Here is a 17,863-nt window from a genome sequence, read left to right as displayed (position 1 = left end):
AGTTGTCAGAATAGTCACCTTAGGGGGAGTGATTGGACCCTGACCGTCATTGGAAGTTGAGAAATCATATATTCAAATGCGGGGATCAAATGTCTGAGTGAGGCCGAATAGATGGATGAGAGAGTAGTCAAGACTGATGTAGAAGAGTTTCTTTGAAGTGAGGTCGCAGTGGGGGGGGGGGGGGGGGCATATCTGCTTTATTGGCTATGAGAATGACCTTCACTCTGCACATTGTGGCTTTTGGAAGAAACCTGACTATATGACAGATGGGGGAAATGCATTCCGTAGACTAGGAGCTAAACATGGGAAAATATCACTTTGAGGCTGTGCCTCCTTGGGAGGTGATGATGAAGACGTTGCATTTGGTGTTTGAAGTTGAAGCAAAGAGGTCACAACAAGGTCTTCTTACCTCTGAAATATTTTCCATGCTGCTGCTTTGTTGAGAGACCTTTCATTTGAGGGCAACAGCTGCCTGCTGTACTTGTCTCTAGTGTGTGCATTGCTATGAGGAAGCTGCATGATGTTATGGCCCATTGCCGTACCCTCATGGCTTCTCTGCAAAGGGGGTAAGATCTGATTCCACCTTGCTTATGTACCACACTGAAAGTTACTTATGAGTAAGATGCATCTCTTCACATATGTCTAACAGAGATTTATTAGTTGCCACCAGGGTCTACGGCTGTGACCTCTGATCACCTACAGGCAACTGTTTTCGAGTATCTGTCATTTTCTCTGTCAAATCTTTATGAAACTGAACCGTAAATGTCATAGCTGAGTGCCCTGATTTTAAATGTGCTGAGTGGATAAGCATGCTACAAGTCTATCCATTATCCAGGATTCTGTGTTAGGATGGTGGACAACCTGAGACTACATGCTTGGTAGCTGCAGACATCAGTGTGGAATCTACAAGTGGTCCCTTACTCCAGTGCTTTCTGTCTTTTTTTTGGGGGGGGGGGGTGCACAAGATTCTGTCCAGCTTCTGGGAAATAGTATCATCCACATCTGGCTCTTTCCATACCTCTGATCACAACATGACTACCAGCTTGTCGGGGGTGGCACTATCCAGGCCACTGAAAGAGAGATCTTATAGGCCTGAAAAATATCTTTGGGTAGGTAGGGTCTGTTGAACAGGATCCTATCTGCCTCAACATCCCTAGAATCTCACTGAATGTGGTGTATTTGAGAGGGGACTTGAGGGAACCTCCCTTTCAAGGTCTCTGTCCAGGGAGGGGCATTCCGAAGGGAAGTCCGGGTTGTCATCCCTCCTCTCCTAAGGAGAAGGTCCCCCAGACCTCACCAATTTGGCCTGTGAGGTCCTCTGTCCTGAGGAAACACACGTGACGTTTGTCTATAGGCTTCAGTCTCAGTGGTGCCCAGAGAAGGTACTGATATAACCCGTACTTGCTGTGGCAAAGTATCTGGCTTGAATCCCCAGTGCAATAGTGTGTGATGTCTGTATTGAGGAATGGATGCCAGCACAGAAAGTTCCAGAGTCGAAGTCACCTGAATGCCAAGAGCGTCAGCCTCTGCAACAGTCTTGACAAGGTGGGCATAGGAATAGACACAGCTCAACTGTGTAACCCTTTGCCTTAGTGGTCTCTGTCACTAGTGGCTGCATTGAGGAATCTGCCATTGCCCACGGCATCTCCATTGAAGAAATGAGTATGTGCCATCGTTGATGATATATGCCCAGGCTAACTGTCCCGAAACAGAAACTGAAATAAAGGTAGTTGGGGGGGGGGGGGGTTGTTGTCGAGCCACCATAGGTACATTAGGGACTGAGATGACACCGTACTGCAGCTAAGCCTTCATGAAAACTGAAATTCTTGTTACCAGTCGAGTTGAAATGGGATCCTCAGAGTTCTGTAGGAGAGGAGAGAAGTTGTAGGTGCTAGGTGGGAAGGCAACAACCTCAAAAGCCCATGCTTTGAGGAGGAGCTTCCTAGGTTTCTCCTGGAGTCTGCTCCTCCTAGCCAGGAGTCTTCCAATACCACAGACTTAACAGCAGTGGTGGGAAGGAGAGGTACAGATCCTAGGGATTCTAGCTGGTGACAGCTGCTGCAAAATAGAAATGTCCTGCTCCTCCACATTCCTCTCTTCTTTCTTCGCCAGCAACTGGGTTACATGTCGTCTTGAACTCCGCCTTTTTCAGGTACCTTAGTTCATCACTTTGTTTCTACTCTCCTCACAATATCCTGAAGCTACACATTTTACAGATTAGATTCCCACATATCAGAAGTGGCATTAGGGCATGAAAGACCTCTTTGGGTCCTTGCATCGGCAGAAATGATCTCCTCCTTCACCCACATGAATGTCTTTTATCCTGCAAGAAGCCCACACATCCGAAGTCACAGTGGCACCAGCATACCCAAAGAGTCACAGGGTTACTTGCGATGGAAATGTCAAAGAACAAGTACAGGTACACCTTCTCTCCTATTTCTTTTGTGGGCACTGCAGGGTGTACCTGCTGCTTTTAATAAATAGGGTTCTCCATGCTGTAACTTCAAAGACTTCTGAAAAGGTGGCAAGGGTTCTCCATGCTGTAACTTCAAAGACTTCTGAAAAGGTGGCTCCTGTGGGGAGGAACAGTTTCAAACATGCAGTTTCTGTATGAGCTGTTGAACTGCTGATTTATTTTTCTATGGTTGTCTTGTACTACCATAATACAAAAAATACTGTTACAGAATTCGGTACAGGCCAAGCCCACAGGTGAGCTGCAGATACTCAAGTAACAGTAACCTTCCAGCTTTCTTTTCTATTAGAAATATTAGTAGTAATGCAGTAGTGGTTACATAAGAGTAGTTCAGCAGGTTAATAATCACCAGACTAGTAGTGGAAGAAGCTGTTTGACTGTAGTCAAAATCCACATAAAATGTTGTGTTTGCGGGTTGGAGTAATGGTTAAGGTGTCTGTCACAGGCCCAAAGTAGTGCAAAGTACAGGATTTGATTCTCACCTTTAAGGGAAATTGGCTAGTCTTAAAATTGTGCACAAGGGCAGTTAGCCTAGTTATTGCCTGCAAACCTATGAGTAATGACTTACATGTGGAACAGCTGTAAAATGTACTTGTTTTAATGTATTTCTGCATTTTCATTTTGTGTTTGTTTTTAAGCAAATCCAGGAAGCAGTGCCAAAGGAGAAACTGCTTGCCTTAGAAAAGAAGTTAACAGAAAAAACATCAGGGCAGCAGAATAATTCGTTACCTTGTGCTGTAGTCACCACTGAACCAAAAACTCCTGCCACAGACAAACTGCTCTTCCAAGGTAGGCTTGTTTTCCTATTTATGTATTACTGGAACAACGTCGAAGTGTATATCTGTGAAACTGTGCATTTTCTCAAACTTGAAATTTATTTAGTCTTACGTGATTCATATATTGTTTTAGTACACGTCATTTGTTACGGAGTAATAAAATTAGAACTGCCATTGTACATGATGGCAATGTGTTGTGTTGAAAGGTCTATGAAATCCATACTGTAATGTTTAATAGCAGCTCACCAACATGCCGATTAAATCCACTTTGTGCAGGCTTCTAACAGACTCTTCCAAGAACAAAACATAATGATGCATTCACATTACAGGAAGTTAAGCAGCGAGTAGGGCTTGAGATTCAGTCCATTGGGCAACACTCACGCTATCCATTCCAGTGACACATGGCACAAATACAGTACTAAAGTCTGTACTCACTCAGCCAGCATACTAGCTGCCGTCTACCAGAAGGTCAGTCATTTTACAAAATGAGAAGGATACAGAGCTGAAGCTTGGCCCTAATCACATTGTCTATGCTGGGGGCAATCTCCATGTATATGATGGACATGCCACTTTCTTCACAAACGCTTTGGTGTTCCGTAAGCAAAGAAAATTCAGTGGTTAAGACCGCAACAGCATAAAAAAATATCTGGGTCCCAGGAAGTTCTTGTGTTATCCTCACCAGTCTGTGACTGGAATGGATGCCAAGACTTATAATGCTAATCCAGGCTGCAGTCAGACTGCAAAATCGACAAGTAGCAAGAGTAATAATTTAGGCAGTGAAACCAACATACTCTCTGTAGGCAAACAACCTCTGCCTTCTCTGGACAAGGGCAGACATTTTTTGCTGTGAAGTTTATGACTGGACTTATTTTGAACATACTTGTTTTGTGTGTGACCATAGGAGAGCACATAAAATGAAAAAAAAAAGGGGCATTAGAGGCAGTAGGCCAAAATGTTATGCCCAGGTAAAGGGACGCTTGCAAAAAGTCTTCAAGTTGAACATGAGTTGGGGTGATGCCATAGAATGCTGTAGGGAAAACAAGTAGTTAGTGTTTCAGAACTGTCAAAATGTGAGAGCTTATGGGATCAGCAGCAGCCTGCTAACATGACCGGAGTGGTTTTATTGAAGGCAAGGCATGAGAGTGATGGAGAAAGGAAGGTGAGTGCGCGTGTGTCCGTGGTAGAGAGGGGATGTGAAGGGAAAGGAGGATAAAAGAATACAGTCCTGTCTTGGATAACTTATTTCCTGCCTCACAGACCATACCCAGTTGGTGGTTTCAAGTCTAAACTCCCCCCACGCCATATTCTCTGGGGTGTGGATTACACTAGGGTTCAGCCCTTGGCCCGTTACTTTTCATGATGTTTGTCTTTGTTGGGAGATATTAGAGGGAGTGGTTTAGAACAACCATTGTTATGCTGATAATACCAATCTGTACTTTTTCCCCAAAAAGGTATGTGAGCATATATTCCTTTGCTGATGACTTGGAGGCCATATGCTAATAGTGCAGTTGAATTTTAATGCTTCCAGAACTGACACAGCAGGGCACTTGCTTGTCTCCAACATTCTGATTATTTTCCCCCTCTGCTGTTTCCATCAATTGTTATCTTTTGCAGTAGTAAATTTAAGTTCAGTAGTGAGGTGTGCATTTTAGTCAGATCCTGGAAAGACTGCTGACAGACTGTTGTAGTTAAGTGATTGTGCTTTCACTTGTAGAATATCTGTAGGAGAAAGTACTTTATTTTTCAAGAGGATTTGTTGGTGGTAATTTATGCCCTGGTCACTTTTTGCCTTACTGCTGCAATGCCCTTAGTTTGAGACATTCTTATACCAAGATTGGCTGTTCGCATCTTGTGCAAATCTCTGCTGTCAGGCTGCTTACTTTTACATCCTTTTGCCATCATATTACACCTGTACATTGGCTCCTAGTGTACCACCATATCCTTTTTTTGAAGTTTTCATTTTGGGGTATCTCTGTCTGTTACTTTAGTTGGCCTTATTTTTGAGAGCTTGTATTGTTCTACTGCCTTTCTGGCCAGTGTGCTCTGCACCCAGGAGCTGTTTGTTATTCCTTAGATGCATCTAGAAACATTTACTTGTGTTACTTTGCTTATTGTGTTCTGCACCTGCTGACATACTACTGCAGTCTCTTTGGGATTGTCTTACATTACTGGCCTGTTTTCACAGATCTCTTAAAATTGTCTTACTTGAGTTGGCTTTCAGTGAGGATGTGGATAACTAGGTCTTTGCATTTTCCTAACTGCCTTGGCTTGGTAATTGTTTTAATTTTTGTCCTATTCATTTTGGTTTGTTTTTCATCCAATTCAGTGCATTTGGTAACTTGGGCAGATGCATTTTTTCATTGTTTTGCTCCTGTATTTTTTGTTTTTATTTTTTCTCGTTACTGTTTTTACTTGCTTATATTCATCTAATTTTGGATTGTGCTTTTTATATTTTTAATGGTACTTTGGAATTGACACACCTAGATAAGTTGAAGTATGTAGACTGACGAATCTTTTACAAAACCAATGTAACTAGATATCATTTTCATTTCATTTTTGATGTTCCAGAATTGCTCATCTGTAAACTAGCTTTTCATTTTGCAAGTAGATGGGTAGCTTTTTGAGACAAGGCTTCAAGGGTCCAGTCAGTAAGTGGTAAATATCTGAAGTTTTCTAGCAGAAGTACCACTGTTCTGATTTTGGATGACAGTTTTTTATATCACGGTGTTTTAGCTGCATGATTGCTGTTCAGTACTGAGCTCTGCTCACTGGCTTTGAAGAGTTTTCTGTGTTATCTGTGTATTTCTGAATTTTCTTCTGTTTCTGAGGTGTTGTCTTCAAAGCCTGCTGTTTGGCTGCACTAAATTGTCTTCGTATATTTGTATTTCCCTTGCTCTGAAGTGGACCTACAAAAGACCAGTTCACTTACCATGTTAAAATTTTAAAATTTAAATCGAAAAATGAATTTAAGACACCGCTCACATATTTGTTAGTGGTAGATAAAATGTATCGCAAGAATTTTCTTACTTTGTGTGAATTGCCTGATTTCCTCATAACATATTGACAGTTTAACTCTGGAAAATTCAGTAAAGCTGCTAACGTTCTAGGATTAAATGCTTGAAAAGTTTATTTTATTGCAGAACAAAAGGCTCTAATTTGAAAAAAAGGACCAAGTAAAAGCTTATAAGAAAAATAAAGGAACACACAGAAATCTTGAGACTTGTCTTTTAGGATTCTACATCTGAAGACTGACAAACCAAAAGACTGAAAAGTCAAAATACTGAACACATTTTTAATGCAGGGGGTAATCCCTCCTTCATGTGGGGTGCTGCGCCCCCTACACCCCCTGCTTAACTATATTTACCCAACTCTAAGATTGCACAACAGTAGAGAAGGAGCAAATTCCATCATTCAGTATTTTGAATTTTTGGGATTTAGTCTTTTGGTTTTTCAGTTTTCTGAAATAGACCCATATTTTAGTTATGAGTGAAACAACTCGGAGTGCCTGAAAGGAGAGGTTGGGGGGGGGAGCTTAGCCTTCTATTTGTTTTAATGATTATATAACTTAAAAGGCTTTTGCTACAGGTATAAAAAAGCCAGTCGTAAAGGTGAACTAACACTGGCTCTAGCAGAATAAGTTATTGATGCAGGCTTTAGTAAAGAGAGTAAGTTTGTTTTACAGGCTGAACGACCTGTCAGGCTTCAGGGAAGATCTGCTTACTAGGGTAGCATAACCTAATGAGCATGTTATTTGTTGAACTTTCCTTGGTGGCAGTCTGAGGCCGCCTAGGCATGAGAAGGCAGACAGGCGTTACAGAGCCCCTAGAAGCTGATGTTGAGATATATACATGGGTCTATTTCTAAATTTCGAAGTTTTGAAACTTTGCAATTTAAGTAAAAAAATAAAAACAAAATTTTTTTATACGTTTTTACAGGAGAGCAAGTCTCCTGCTCCTCCCACACCCCACTGCTAATTAAATATACCAACTCCGCGATTGCACTACAGCAAGGAAAATGGTAATTTACTGTTACGTGTTGTATGGTGATCTTCATTTAAACTGTTCAAAGTTTCAAAACTTCGATCTTATGGTCTCAAGCATAAACGATGCAAAGTTTTGAAACTTCAAAATTTAGAACTAGACCCATATATACTGTGAGTGAGTGTGAGTGAGTACGTGACAGCCAGTGTTCAGACTTTGATATCCTCAGAGAAAAGACTTTAGGGCATTGGGTAATTTGGAAAGAGCATACCTCTTGGTGCAAGAAATCTGGGCAAAGCCTAAAGTAATGGGGGACAAAGGCTCCAAAATAGGGACCTATTTTAAACGTTGCTCTTATAAACTTCAAAAAGTCCATCTTTTTAAGGCTCTGGAGGCTGAAAGTCAGTTATGTCCTTATTTGCTGACCTAAATCCTCAGTGATTTCCTAGAAAGCCACATATTTTATGAGGTGCAGCCCAAAAATACAAGGCAATAATCTGGGCAGTTGAGAGGTACCGGTAGGAGCGAGTACCCCCTTCCAGTTTGCCTCTTGATTCTTAGTACAAGGTTCCATATTCAGTACTCCATATTCACCCAGTGCACACAGGGATGTAGTTCTAAAGCTGGCTGGTATTGTTGACAAGATATGGTTGCACATGATGTTTACATGCCTCAAGGAGGGCAACAGCTTGAGGGAATTACCAACTATTTGTATAGTTGTGGTCTCTGCATTTATAGAGATGATGTAAATGGCTTATATTAACTGATACTCTGCATGATAACAGGGGCACTGTTTCTGTGGCCACTGGGCGGCCTGTTTTAAGATTTGAAAAGGAAAAGCAAAACATCATGGGCAGTAAAACAGATGTTTGTTTTCATCACTCCTCTAACCTGCATTCAGAACATTATGGTTACAGTGAAATGTTTATCTTTGTAAGCAATCGACATAGGAGCACAGAGAGATGCAACATTTCTCCAACTCTCATGAACATTGTCTGCAGCAACACAGGAGGCCAAAGTGGCTTCCTGCTGTCCTACTTAAAACCCTTGCAGTCAGGGTCTGCTGTACACTGCTCTGTGAATACAAATTTACAAAAACATTAATAAAAATTTGAAAAGTGTGGGGAGGAGGGTTTGCAGGGGTCAGGCCTTCCTGCACCATCCACACCCCTGTGCATGCATTCTCTGGGAAAGGAGATATCCCTATGATATTGCTTTTTTGATCTTAAAATATAAAACCTGAGATTTGCACATTGGTGATCACACACAGCAATAAGGATCACTGTAGTGTCTCACCCAGTTTACACAGGTACCTACTCACAATCAATTTTTACATGTAACGTACATTTCACTATTCATTTATTGAAGACAAGACATTACTGTGAGTGCCAGACCAGCAAAAAGTGGGTAGGATTTTGGTCAAGGTATTTGTGGTGCTAAAGGGAGGATTCTCATCAGATTTCACCAGTGAAAGACACTGATGGTATAACTGGATCCATGCTGCAGTGGGAAAATGAGTCCTCTGCCAGAATACGTGTCGTCTTTGAGTTCATTGTTGGGCCACAGGTGGCCATCCAGTCTACATTCTTTAATTTAAACACTGTGAAGGTGATATCCTTATAGTAAGCACAGGAGAAGTAAATGTCCTTGACCTAACCACTGAGTGATGGCACGTAATTCTTAATTTGTGTGTGTGTGTGTGTGTGTGTGTGTGTGTGTGTGTGTGTGTGTGTGTGTGTGTGTGTGTGTGCTGAAAAACAGACAAGCAAAAGGAAAGCAAGGGGTAATGATGCTAATCTGTTTGTGACTCCACAGGGTTAGTAAGACAGCTGTATCCCAAAAATGAATGATGGCTGTCTTAAAAATTGGAGGGAGGGGATCAAAGGGCTGCTGCCCAAAACCACAACACCTTGAGACAGGACATATGACAGTTGAGCAACAAAAGATGAATCTGCAGCACTGAGAGGCTTCAAACCCAAAAAAGTGCATTTTGTTTAGTGGGAGCGAGCATCCCTTGAGTTTTACTGTTCTAGTAGAGACACTGCATATTGAAGAAAGTTATTTTACGTGTGTAGTCTTCTTTAAAATGTCAGCATCTATAACATTGGGTGCAGCCTTTTCAATCCTGTTGCCATAAGGCCATTATTCCTACAATTCCTTAATGCTGTGATTTAAATAAGAATTGTGACACAGATGAAAAAGTATCAGAGTCTGCTGTCTTCTTTATGTGGCAGACATCAAGGATCATTTGGCACAACTAACAGCACTGTGTTACATACCATATCGTGTCAGAAAGAGAGCTTGAAAATCATTGTAAAGGTTGTGGTTAGATAATGTCTCAACTTCTGACTTCATGGTACTGAGGAAGGGAATACTGACTTTGAACTAGATGATCAATTAGCAGTCCTGGTGGAGGATAGGTGAGACCATTGCTGGCCCTCCCATTGTGGGAGGAGGGAGTGTGTATGATTGGCTCCTAAAAGGAACCAGTAGATGCAGCGTCCAGCAGTTAGTTTAAGATGTCTTTCCACAACTGCATGGGAGTACAGTTTTGTGGGAGTGTGCAGATGTCCAGCTGCTATAGTGGCTTGCATGGAGCCCAAAGGAAAAATCTGCTATTAGTGGCTTGCATGGAGCCCAAAGGAAAAAGCATTCACCCTTCATGGTGGCTTGGTTCACAGCATATCCACAGATTAGCTCTTGCTGCACACTCATGGTGGTATGGGGAATGAATGGTAAATTGAATGGTCAGCAGGCACATAGGTTCATAGGTAGGTAACTAGGCTATTGGCCCTAGGGCCTATATAAGCCTAGCCAAAAAGGTACCTTGGCTTTCACCACCCAAGAAAATTATTTTCCTGTGCCCTTGTCGAGCAGAGCCACAGAAGTGATCCCCGGGGTGAATTTCTTATCTCCCATCCAGTCATCAAGATTTTTCTTGAAGAGTGCTGATGAGGAGCTTTGTTTGATATAGATAGGTAGTTTGTTCCAGAGTATGGGACAGGAATCTATCCATCCAGCATGTTCTGTTTATTGTTGTGACAAGGTTTAGGTCCCTAGAGCGTGTAGCTTGGAGGGATTGGAATTTCTTTAAGTGGAGCATGTCCAACAGCTCTGGGTTTGACATAGCTTTATATGTTAGGCAGAGATCGCCTCTGAGTAGGCAATATGCGACGGAGTAAAGCTGGAGTTTTTTGAGATGGTCTGAGTAGGGCATCTGTTTGAGGCCAGTAATCCTCTTTGTGAGGTATTTCTGCGGCCTTTCCAGTTGTTGTAGATATCTTGTGAGGTACATACCAAAAGGGGCACTGTATTCTTAATGGGTCTAATGAGTGACGAGTAGAGGGGAACAATGACCTCTTTTTTTTTTCCTGGATGAGAAACCTTTTGTGATGAGGTGTGCCACGTAGAAGGATTTCCTGACTACTGTGGTGATGTGATTATCAAAGGAGAGACAACTGTCCACCTGTGTCCCAAGGTCTCGTATCACACTTCCGGTGTTAAGTAGACTGCCGCCTATGTGGTTGTTCATGGGTACAGAGTTTTTACCAAAAGGGATGACAATGCACTTTTTAGCATTGAGCTTGAAGCCATGACTTTGACACCAGGCATCTGCCTCAGTGGGACAAAAATACATAGGGGAAAAAAATTCTTTCTTCGTACCAAAGTCCATGTCCAAGATCTAAGTGACAAAATGCAGAGCTAACAAGTTTGATAGCTGTCATACCTTACAGGTCATCAAGAATGGTGAAATTGTCCCAGAAGATGGTTTAACACTCCCACCAGAGGTGACAACATATTGGAGCTAGTCATCACCAACATGGGTGACCTGTGTTCCACACCGGAGGTCATCCCCTCGCTGGTTAGATCTGACCATAAACAAATCACTCTGGATATCCACATTCTGCCCCCACCCCCGGACAAGGAAACCACCGTGAAGGGCTTTTCAAAAGCAAACTTCATGTTACTTAAGACTGAGGTGGAAAGTTTCAAAGCCCCCATCCTAAAGGATAATGCTGTCCTAGCTGCAAAATCCTTTACTAATGCATTCTGTGGGCACCTACAAGAATGCATGGATCATGCTATCCCAAGCAAAACCAAGACTCACTCCTCCAAGAAAAGGAAACCAGTCTGGTGGACCCCTGCCATAAACAAGCTATACAATAGAAGGAGGAAACTAGTACAGAAAAGAGTGAACTCCCAAGAAGGGAAGACATCCCTGATCAGTATCAGCAAGAAACTACGATCCCTCATAAAATCATCCAAGGCGAGCTTCGAAAGAAAAATTGCCAAGGACTCCAAAGATTACCATAAGGCATTCTTTAGCTATGTCAAGAATCTAAGTGGCAATGCTCAGATCTGCTCGGAGTTGGTGCAGAATGGCACAAATTACACTGAACCGACCGATATCACCAGCATCCTGGCAGACAGGTTCACTGCAAACTTCACCCCCCTCTCACCCCCAAAAGGGCCCATAACCATACCAGAAGAATGTAGAGCCCCTGAAATCACAGACACTCTGGTTAAAACAGCCCTCTCCAAAGCCAAAAACACAGCATCAGTGGGACCGGACGGTGTCCCAGGCTGCGTTCTACACGAGCTCAAAGACGAACTAACCTAAACACACTGTTCAAACTCATCCTTTCCACAGGCTACGTACCCATAGAGTGACGCACAGCAACGGTTATTCCGCTCCACAAAGGTGGAGCCACAACCGCAACGGTTATTCCGCTCCACAATAGTGGATCCACAACAGACCCCGGGAACTATCTCCCTATAAGCCTGACATCACCATGGAACTCATTAACCGACACATTGGGAACGTCCAAACACTGGACCCTACCCAGTTTGGCTTTAAGGGCAGATCATGCCTCCTAAACCTGGTGGACTTCTTTGAGACCGTTACCAAGGCTATAGACGAGGGAAAGGTGGTACACACAGCCTACCTAGACCTTGCAAAGGCCTTCGACACCATTTCCCATTCTGGTATTATAGACAAGCTAACCAGCCTGAACATAAATCCCCACATCACAAGATGGGTTGCCAGCTGGCTCACGGACAGAACCTACATGGTGAGAGTTGCGGGGGTTAGGTCCGACTCTAAGCCGGTTACAAGTGGCGTTCGCCAGGGCTCAGAGGTACAGGCAAGCACAGGAGGACTATGACTGACCAAGTTCACAGACGACTGCAAACTAGGGGCTATAATTGACAGTCTGGCTGACAGACATCCTCCAAAAGGGTCTCACTGAGACAGATACCTGGTGTCAAAATCATGGCCTCAAGCTAAATGCCAAAAAGTACATAGTCATCCCCTTTGGAAAAAACAAAGTACCCACAAACTACCACATAGGTGGTAGTCCCTTAAATACGGAAGATGTAATAAGGGATCTGGGGACCCAAGTAGGTAGTAATCTCTCCTTTGATAATCACATTGCCAAAGTGGTTAGAATATCCTTCCATGTGGCCCACCTAATCACAAAAAGTTTCGCATCCAGATCAAAAGCGGTCATTGTGCCCCTATACTCATCACTCATCAGACCCATCATAGAGTACAACGCCCCATTTGGGATGTAACTTACAAGACACCTGCAACAGCTGGAAAGACCACAGAAGTACCTCACCAAGAGGATCACTGGCCTCAAACAGATGCCCTATGCAGCTCGACTGAAGAAATTCCAGCTGTACTCGGTTGCATGCCGCCTACCCAGAGGTGATATCTGCCTGACATACAAGGCCATGTCCAACCCAGAATTGATGGACATGCTCCACCTAAAGAAAACCATACCCCTCGAGCCACACGCTCTAGGGATCTAAACCTCACCACAACAATAAATAGGACGTGCTGGAGGGATAGATTCCTGTCCCAGAGACTTCCCATGCGTTGGAACAAGATTCCAATCTACATTAGGCAGAGCTCTTCACTAACACTCTTCAAGAGAAACCTTAACGAGTGGATGGGAAACTAAGTTTACCCCGGGATCACTTCAGTGGCTCTGCTGGACAGAGGCACAGGGAATTAATCTAAGGGGGCGGCAAAAGCTAACACATTCTGGTTAGACTTATAAACGCCTTCAGGCAAATAACCTAGTACCTACCTATGAACCTATGAGCTGCTGGCATTTTCCACTTAATGCCATGCTTGTCAAAATGTGGGCAGTGCTTATATCTAAAGTAGCAGTTAACTTTTTAAAGACCCCAGGGTTCGTTCTTGTGAGGGTGTTGTGACACAGCATCGGTCTGATTAGTGTGCACCAAAGTAAATGGCTTGTCCTCCACCAGAATGGTTAACACTGGAGGCATTTCTCAAAGAAGACAGGTATTCTGGCTGTGAGGTAAGATTTTTTTTTTTCTGTCACAGTTGGTGAACGTTGGTGACCAGCCTACAGTCTAGCATAGTTTCTCCTTGTCTTTCTCAGAATTACTAAACAGAAAGTGCAGACACAGTATGTGATGAGAGTATCTAGTGCCCTGATACTTTGTGTGTTACAGGCATGGATGCAAATGTTCTTGTCTGTCAGAGGTGATAGTGTTGCCAAAATAAACCTGACCATTTGATGGTCTTCCCAGATGAGTGTCCACCCCAGTGCCAACGGTGTTACAGCGCACTTACAGCAGCCAGTCCTGTTGAGTGCTCCTTTGTGTTGTGGAGGAATACACCAGTTTGAGATTCCAGTAAGATAATGATTTAAATTTTGGAATTCTTAGCACTGACTCAGCAGTTGAAGCTACCAGGGACCAACAGTTTCTGGTTCTTCCTTGCTTAGATTTTGAAGGATTTGCAGAATTCTGCAACTTAAAGCCCTCCTGTCAAAAAAAAAAAAAGTTGGTGATGTTTTTTAATGCAAGTTTTTGACTTTATCTCTGTGTTGTGTACCATTCTCCCATCACGCACGCACACGCATGTATATTATGCAGGTGTGTAGATGACAAGAACATGCAATGCCACTGATGTTGTAAATATTTGAGATGAGATTATGTCGAGCCAGGATTTGCGTAGCACTAACATAGTTAGTCAGAGCAGTCCTATGTAACACTGTGATAGTGGCTGTTCCTGAGGTTTGGGATCATCACTGGTGGACACTGCTTTTACTTGCCAGCAAACACTAGAAAATGGTTGCAGTAAGTTGCCTTCAAACAAAGGGTGAGAAAAAGGTGAGAGAAACATTTGTCAGTGTAACAAGTATCCTCAGAAATAAATCAATGCAGTGAGTGCATAGATATTTTTAATGTCCTATCGTACCTGAGAAGAATCCCAAGTAGCAGAAAGACACTAAGTTGGGGTACAGGTAGAACAAATGGATAAAGAAGGGAACAACAGCTTTGATATTAAAAGCAGTAACTCTGTCTGGACTTATGACTAGGTGGTCATAGCACAGATGTTAGTTATGGTCACATTTTGGAGGTTGGCAGTAAAATGTGTTTCTCCGTAGTGAAGTGACTTTTGACTGTACTGACAAGAAGTGTCTGTCCCAAAATACAGTACAGTGTGGTAGCCATCTGTTGAGGGTCTGCCTTTCTACAGGAAAACCTTTAATACCTAGGGTAAAGAAAAATTTGATTTTCTTGAGCACATGCACTAATTTCAAAGGTTACTGTAACTACCAGCTGTGTGGAGAATATGATATTCTCTTTTCAAAGCTTTTAGAAGGTGGGGAGGACAAACAGATTGCTTCAGAAAAATCAAGTCTGTAGCAGAAAATAAGTCTATCCTGATGGATGGTTGGGTCCCTGTTTAAAACCTTTGAATATTCTTTGCCATCTAAGCCTGAAATTTGGTAATCTGAGTGAAAGTGATGAATACCAGAAACAGTATTTTCCTAGAAACTAAGCTTGCAGAACTCTTACAAGTGGACTAGACATGTCAGACATAAAATTGATTTATTTTTGTCACCAGGCTGTCTCTCCCTGTCAAAGGGAGCATTGTAGCACAGAGAAATGCACGGACATATTCCAGTTTCTTAAGCTTCCACGATCCCTGCATTCAGTAGCTAACAGTGAATGAATTGAAGTCTGCTCATTTTATTCCAACATTCCTGTTCTTGAGTTCTTGACCCTTATGGAATGTACGCTGCCATCGCATATCTCCTTTGCTTTCTCTTATTCTGTCTGCATACCGGGAATCTGAGTAGGAGCATACAGAAGTTCCCTGTGCAGTATAGCCCTTAATCTGTGCAATGTTTGTATTGCCTTCTCATCTTAAAAGCTATAGCAGGCAGCTGTTTCTCCTTTGTTATTCATACTTTTAATACAGCATCACTGGTCATGCACCACTTCATCCCCTTTATTGCTTCCTTTTTAGATGGTTGCATTTCTTACTAACTGTGTTGCTCATATGACTTGAGTCCAGTCATTCCCCCCCCCCCCGGTCATGTAAAAGTTCAGAGAGACGTTTGGTTTAAAGTACTCTTCCTCCTAGACCTTAAACAGGGTTCATGGTGTTCATGCACTTAGATTCACCTGTGTAGTCCCTCTGCCTTCTACAACTCCACATCTGTACTGATTTGTTAGCCATCCATTGAAAGTACATATATTTTTCTTTTCTGCATTTGGCCTTTTGCCTCTGAATCGATGTACATCAGCATGCACTCTCTTAATGGGAACACTATGAAAATTATATTTTTCATATTAACAAGTATTCTTGAGTCTTTGTGATGTATAGATTTCTGCGGCAGTTGATTTTTTCCTAGCATTTTTAATTGAGGACAAATTAAGGATGACAGTTTTTAAATTATAAGTGGCTATTTTGTTAGGAATAGCCTTTATCTTAATTTCATTGTTGCCCGCAGCAGTATCTTCTTCTTTGGGTTATTCTACTAGTTCTTTATACTGTGGAAGTAATTCCCTGTAGATGTGTGAGGTATTAACTGTACCCATTATGTAATACAGAACTCCATGGCCAGAAAGCACATTGACTTAATGCTTGTTGGGAGATTCAGATGTAGATCTACAGATCTTCCAGTGATTGCCAGTGTCAAGAAATCAGTTGCGATAATGAACTTTTTTTTTTTTTTTTTTTTTTTTTTTTTTACAGCTTTGTGATGTCATTTAAATAGTGCTAAAGATGTCATTTGAACAGTGCTAAAGCTTAGTTTCTCCTTAGTAATTGTACTAGAAAATTGAGGCACAGGATTTGGTTACCCTTTCTGTCTCATTAGTCCAGCTGTACACCAGGAAAATCCTCAGAGGCTACCACCCCACCCCCAATTCATAATCTTCAGGCGGAAATACAAATCCAACATGCAGCCACTTTCCTTTGTCTAATTTTCAAAGCTTCGGACTGACTGTGGCAAATATTTGTTAGAGGTGATTAAAGAGGGGGATTAATTTCACTGCAGAGCAGACGGCACACAGGCATTATGTGGTTTAGTACCAGGCATTCATTACATGTTGGAGCTTATGAAACCTAGGGTAAAGTCTTGTAGCTCTCTTGTTAGTGTGTGGCTTTCTCATCCAGCATGAGCAGGTTTTGGAACCAGCGTTTTTTTTTTGTGTGTTTAGATTTAAAAGAATGAACAGTTTTCCCGTCTGTGATCGGGTTAATTTAGTTGTAGTCTTGTAATTGGACAAAAAACATGGGTATTGAAACAGTTGCTGTGTTAGTTATTACTGTGGTGTTAGTTAACTAGGTTAATCCCACCTTGTCAGCTCTGTAGTATAAGCCTATGAGAGAGTACTCTGTTACAATTTGTTTGAGATGCAAGACATGCCTAGTGTCAGGGGGAGGGGGGGGGACTGCATACTCAGATTTGAACCCGTACCCTGAAGGTGAGGTGCACTGTCATACCGTGCTTTTTAAATTGTATTTTTGTCACCTGCAAAAGCTATGATTTAAAAATCTTGACAGTAGGGTTTTAGTGATTATACATTTCTAGTGTAACATTATGGCATGTGATTTTGCAAGCCTGATATTTGTTCTAAATGCTTAAACCCTTGGTTTATTTTGAGAGCATAAGTTATTGTTACCTGTCTCTCTAGCACTTAATTGGCTGTTTATGTGCTGCTTGCTGTGTACAACTGTGTGAGTATGGTTTTGTTGCTAGCCATTTATAATGGTCTGGCATAGTGAGTACATTTTAAGTGTAGTTTTGACATGATGATTGATTGTTTGTTCAGGACTGTTTGTCTTTTTTGAGTTTCTGCAGAAATGTGTCATCCTGTTATATGATTTTTGTATTAGATTTGTAAGGGAGCTACCATCGCCATTAACACTCCATACTGTATGACATGAAGGGGATAAGAAGACTGTGAGCCCCACCTAACAAAAACACGTAATTAAAATTATGTACACAAATGGGCTTTGCATGAAAAGTGATGTACTGCTGCAGTTAACCCCTAAACGTTCTGTACTGTCTTATTGTACTGTAAAGTTTGTATTGATCCTTCAAGGCTTGGCAGTAAGTCTTCAGCTGGGGGTAAAACTTTCCACTGAACATATTTTTTTCTGGGGAAGACTTGTATTATTCTGTTGAAGGTATATTTTAACTAACAAATTTTTAGTGTTTTAAGACTGTCATTGCATTTCATGAGATGTGATGTATAAATGCTTGTGTGCGCATTGTGTGTGAAAAAAGTATTTGTTGCCCAAGCTTTTACTCAGGTTTTGTGTATTTGGGTTCATAGGTTGTTACTAGGGT

At 42.0% G+C, this 17,863-nt stretch overlaps 1 protein-coding gene across 1 annotated transcript in view; it reads left to right on the top strand.

Annotated features, from left to right (window-relative positions):
- PHC2 (polyhomeotic homolog 2) overlaps positions 1 to 17,863 on the top strand; it is a 2,832,203-nt gene that overhangs the window by 2,418,803 nt on the left and 395,537 nt on the right. Inside the window, 1 exon segment of the mRNA XM_044063043.1 lies at positions 3,112 to 3,262. Within this exon segment, the coding sequence (XP_043918978.1) occupies positions 3,112 to 3,262 (151 nt within the window).

Source organism: Protopterus annectens, chromosome 2.part1 (assembly GCF_019279795.1).
Source record: "Protopterus annectens isolate FY-2018-M chromosome 2.part1, PAN1.0, whole genome shotgun sequence".
NCBI lineage: Eukaryota > Metazoa > Chordata > Ceratodontiformes > Protopteridae > Protopterus > Protopterus annectens.
Note: the sequence above shows the minus strand (reverse complement) of the source record. Positions and strands in the feature narration are given on the sequence as shown.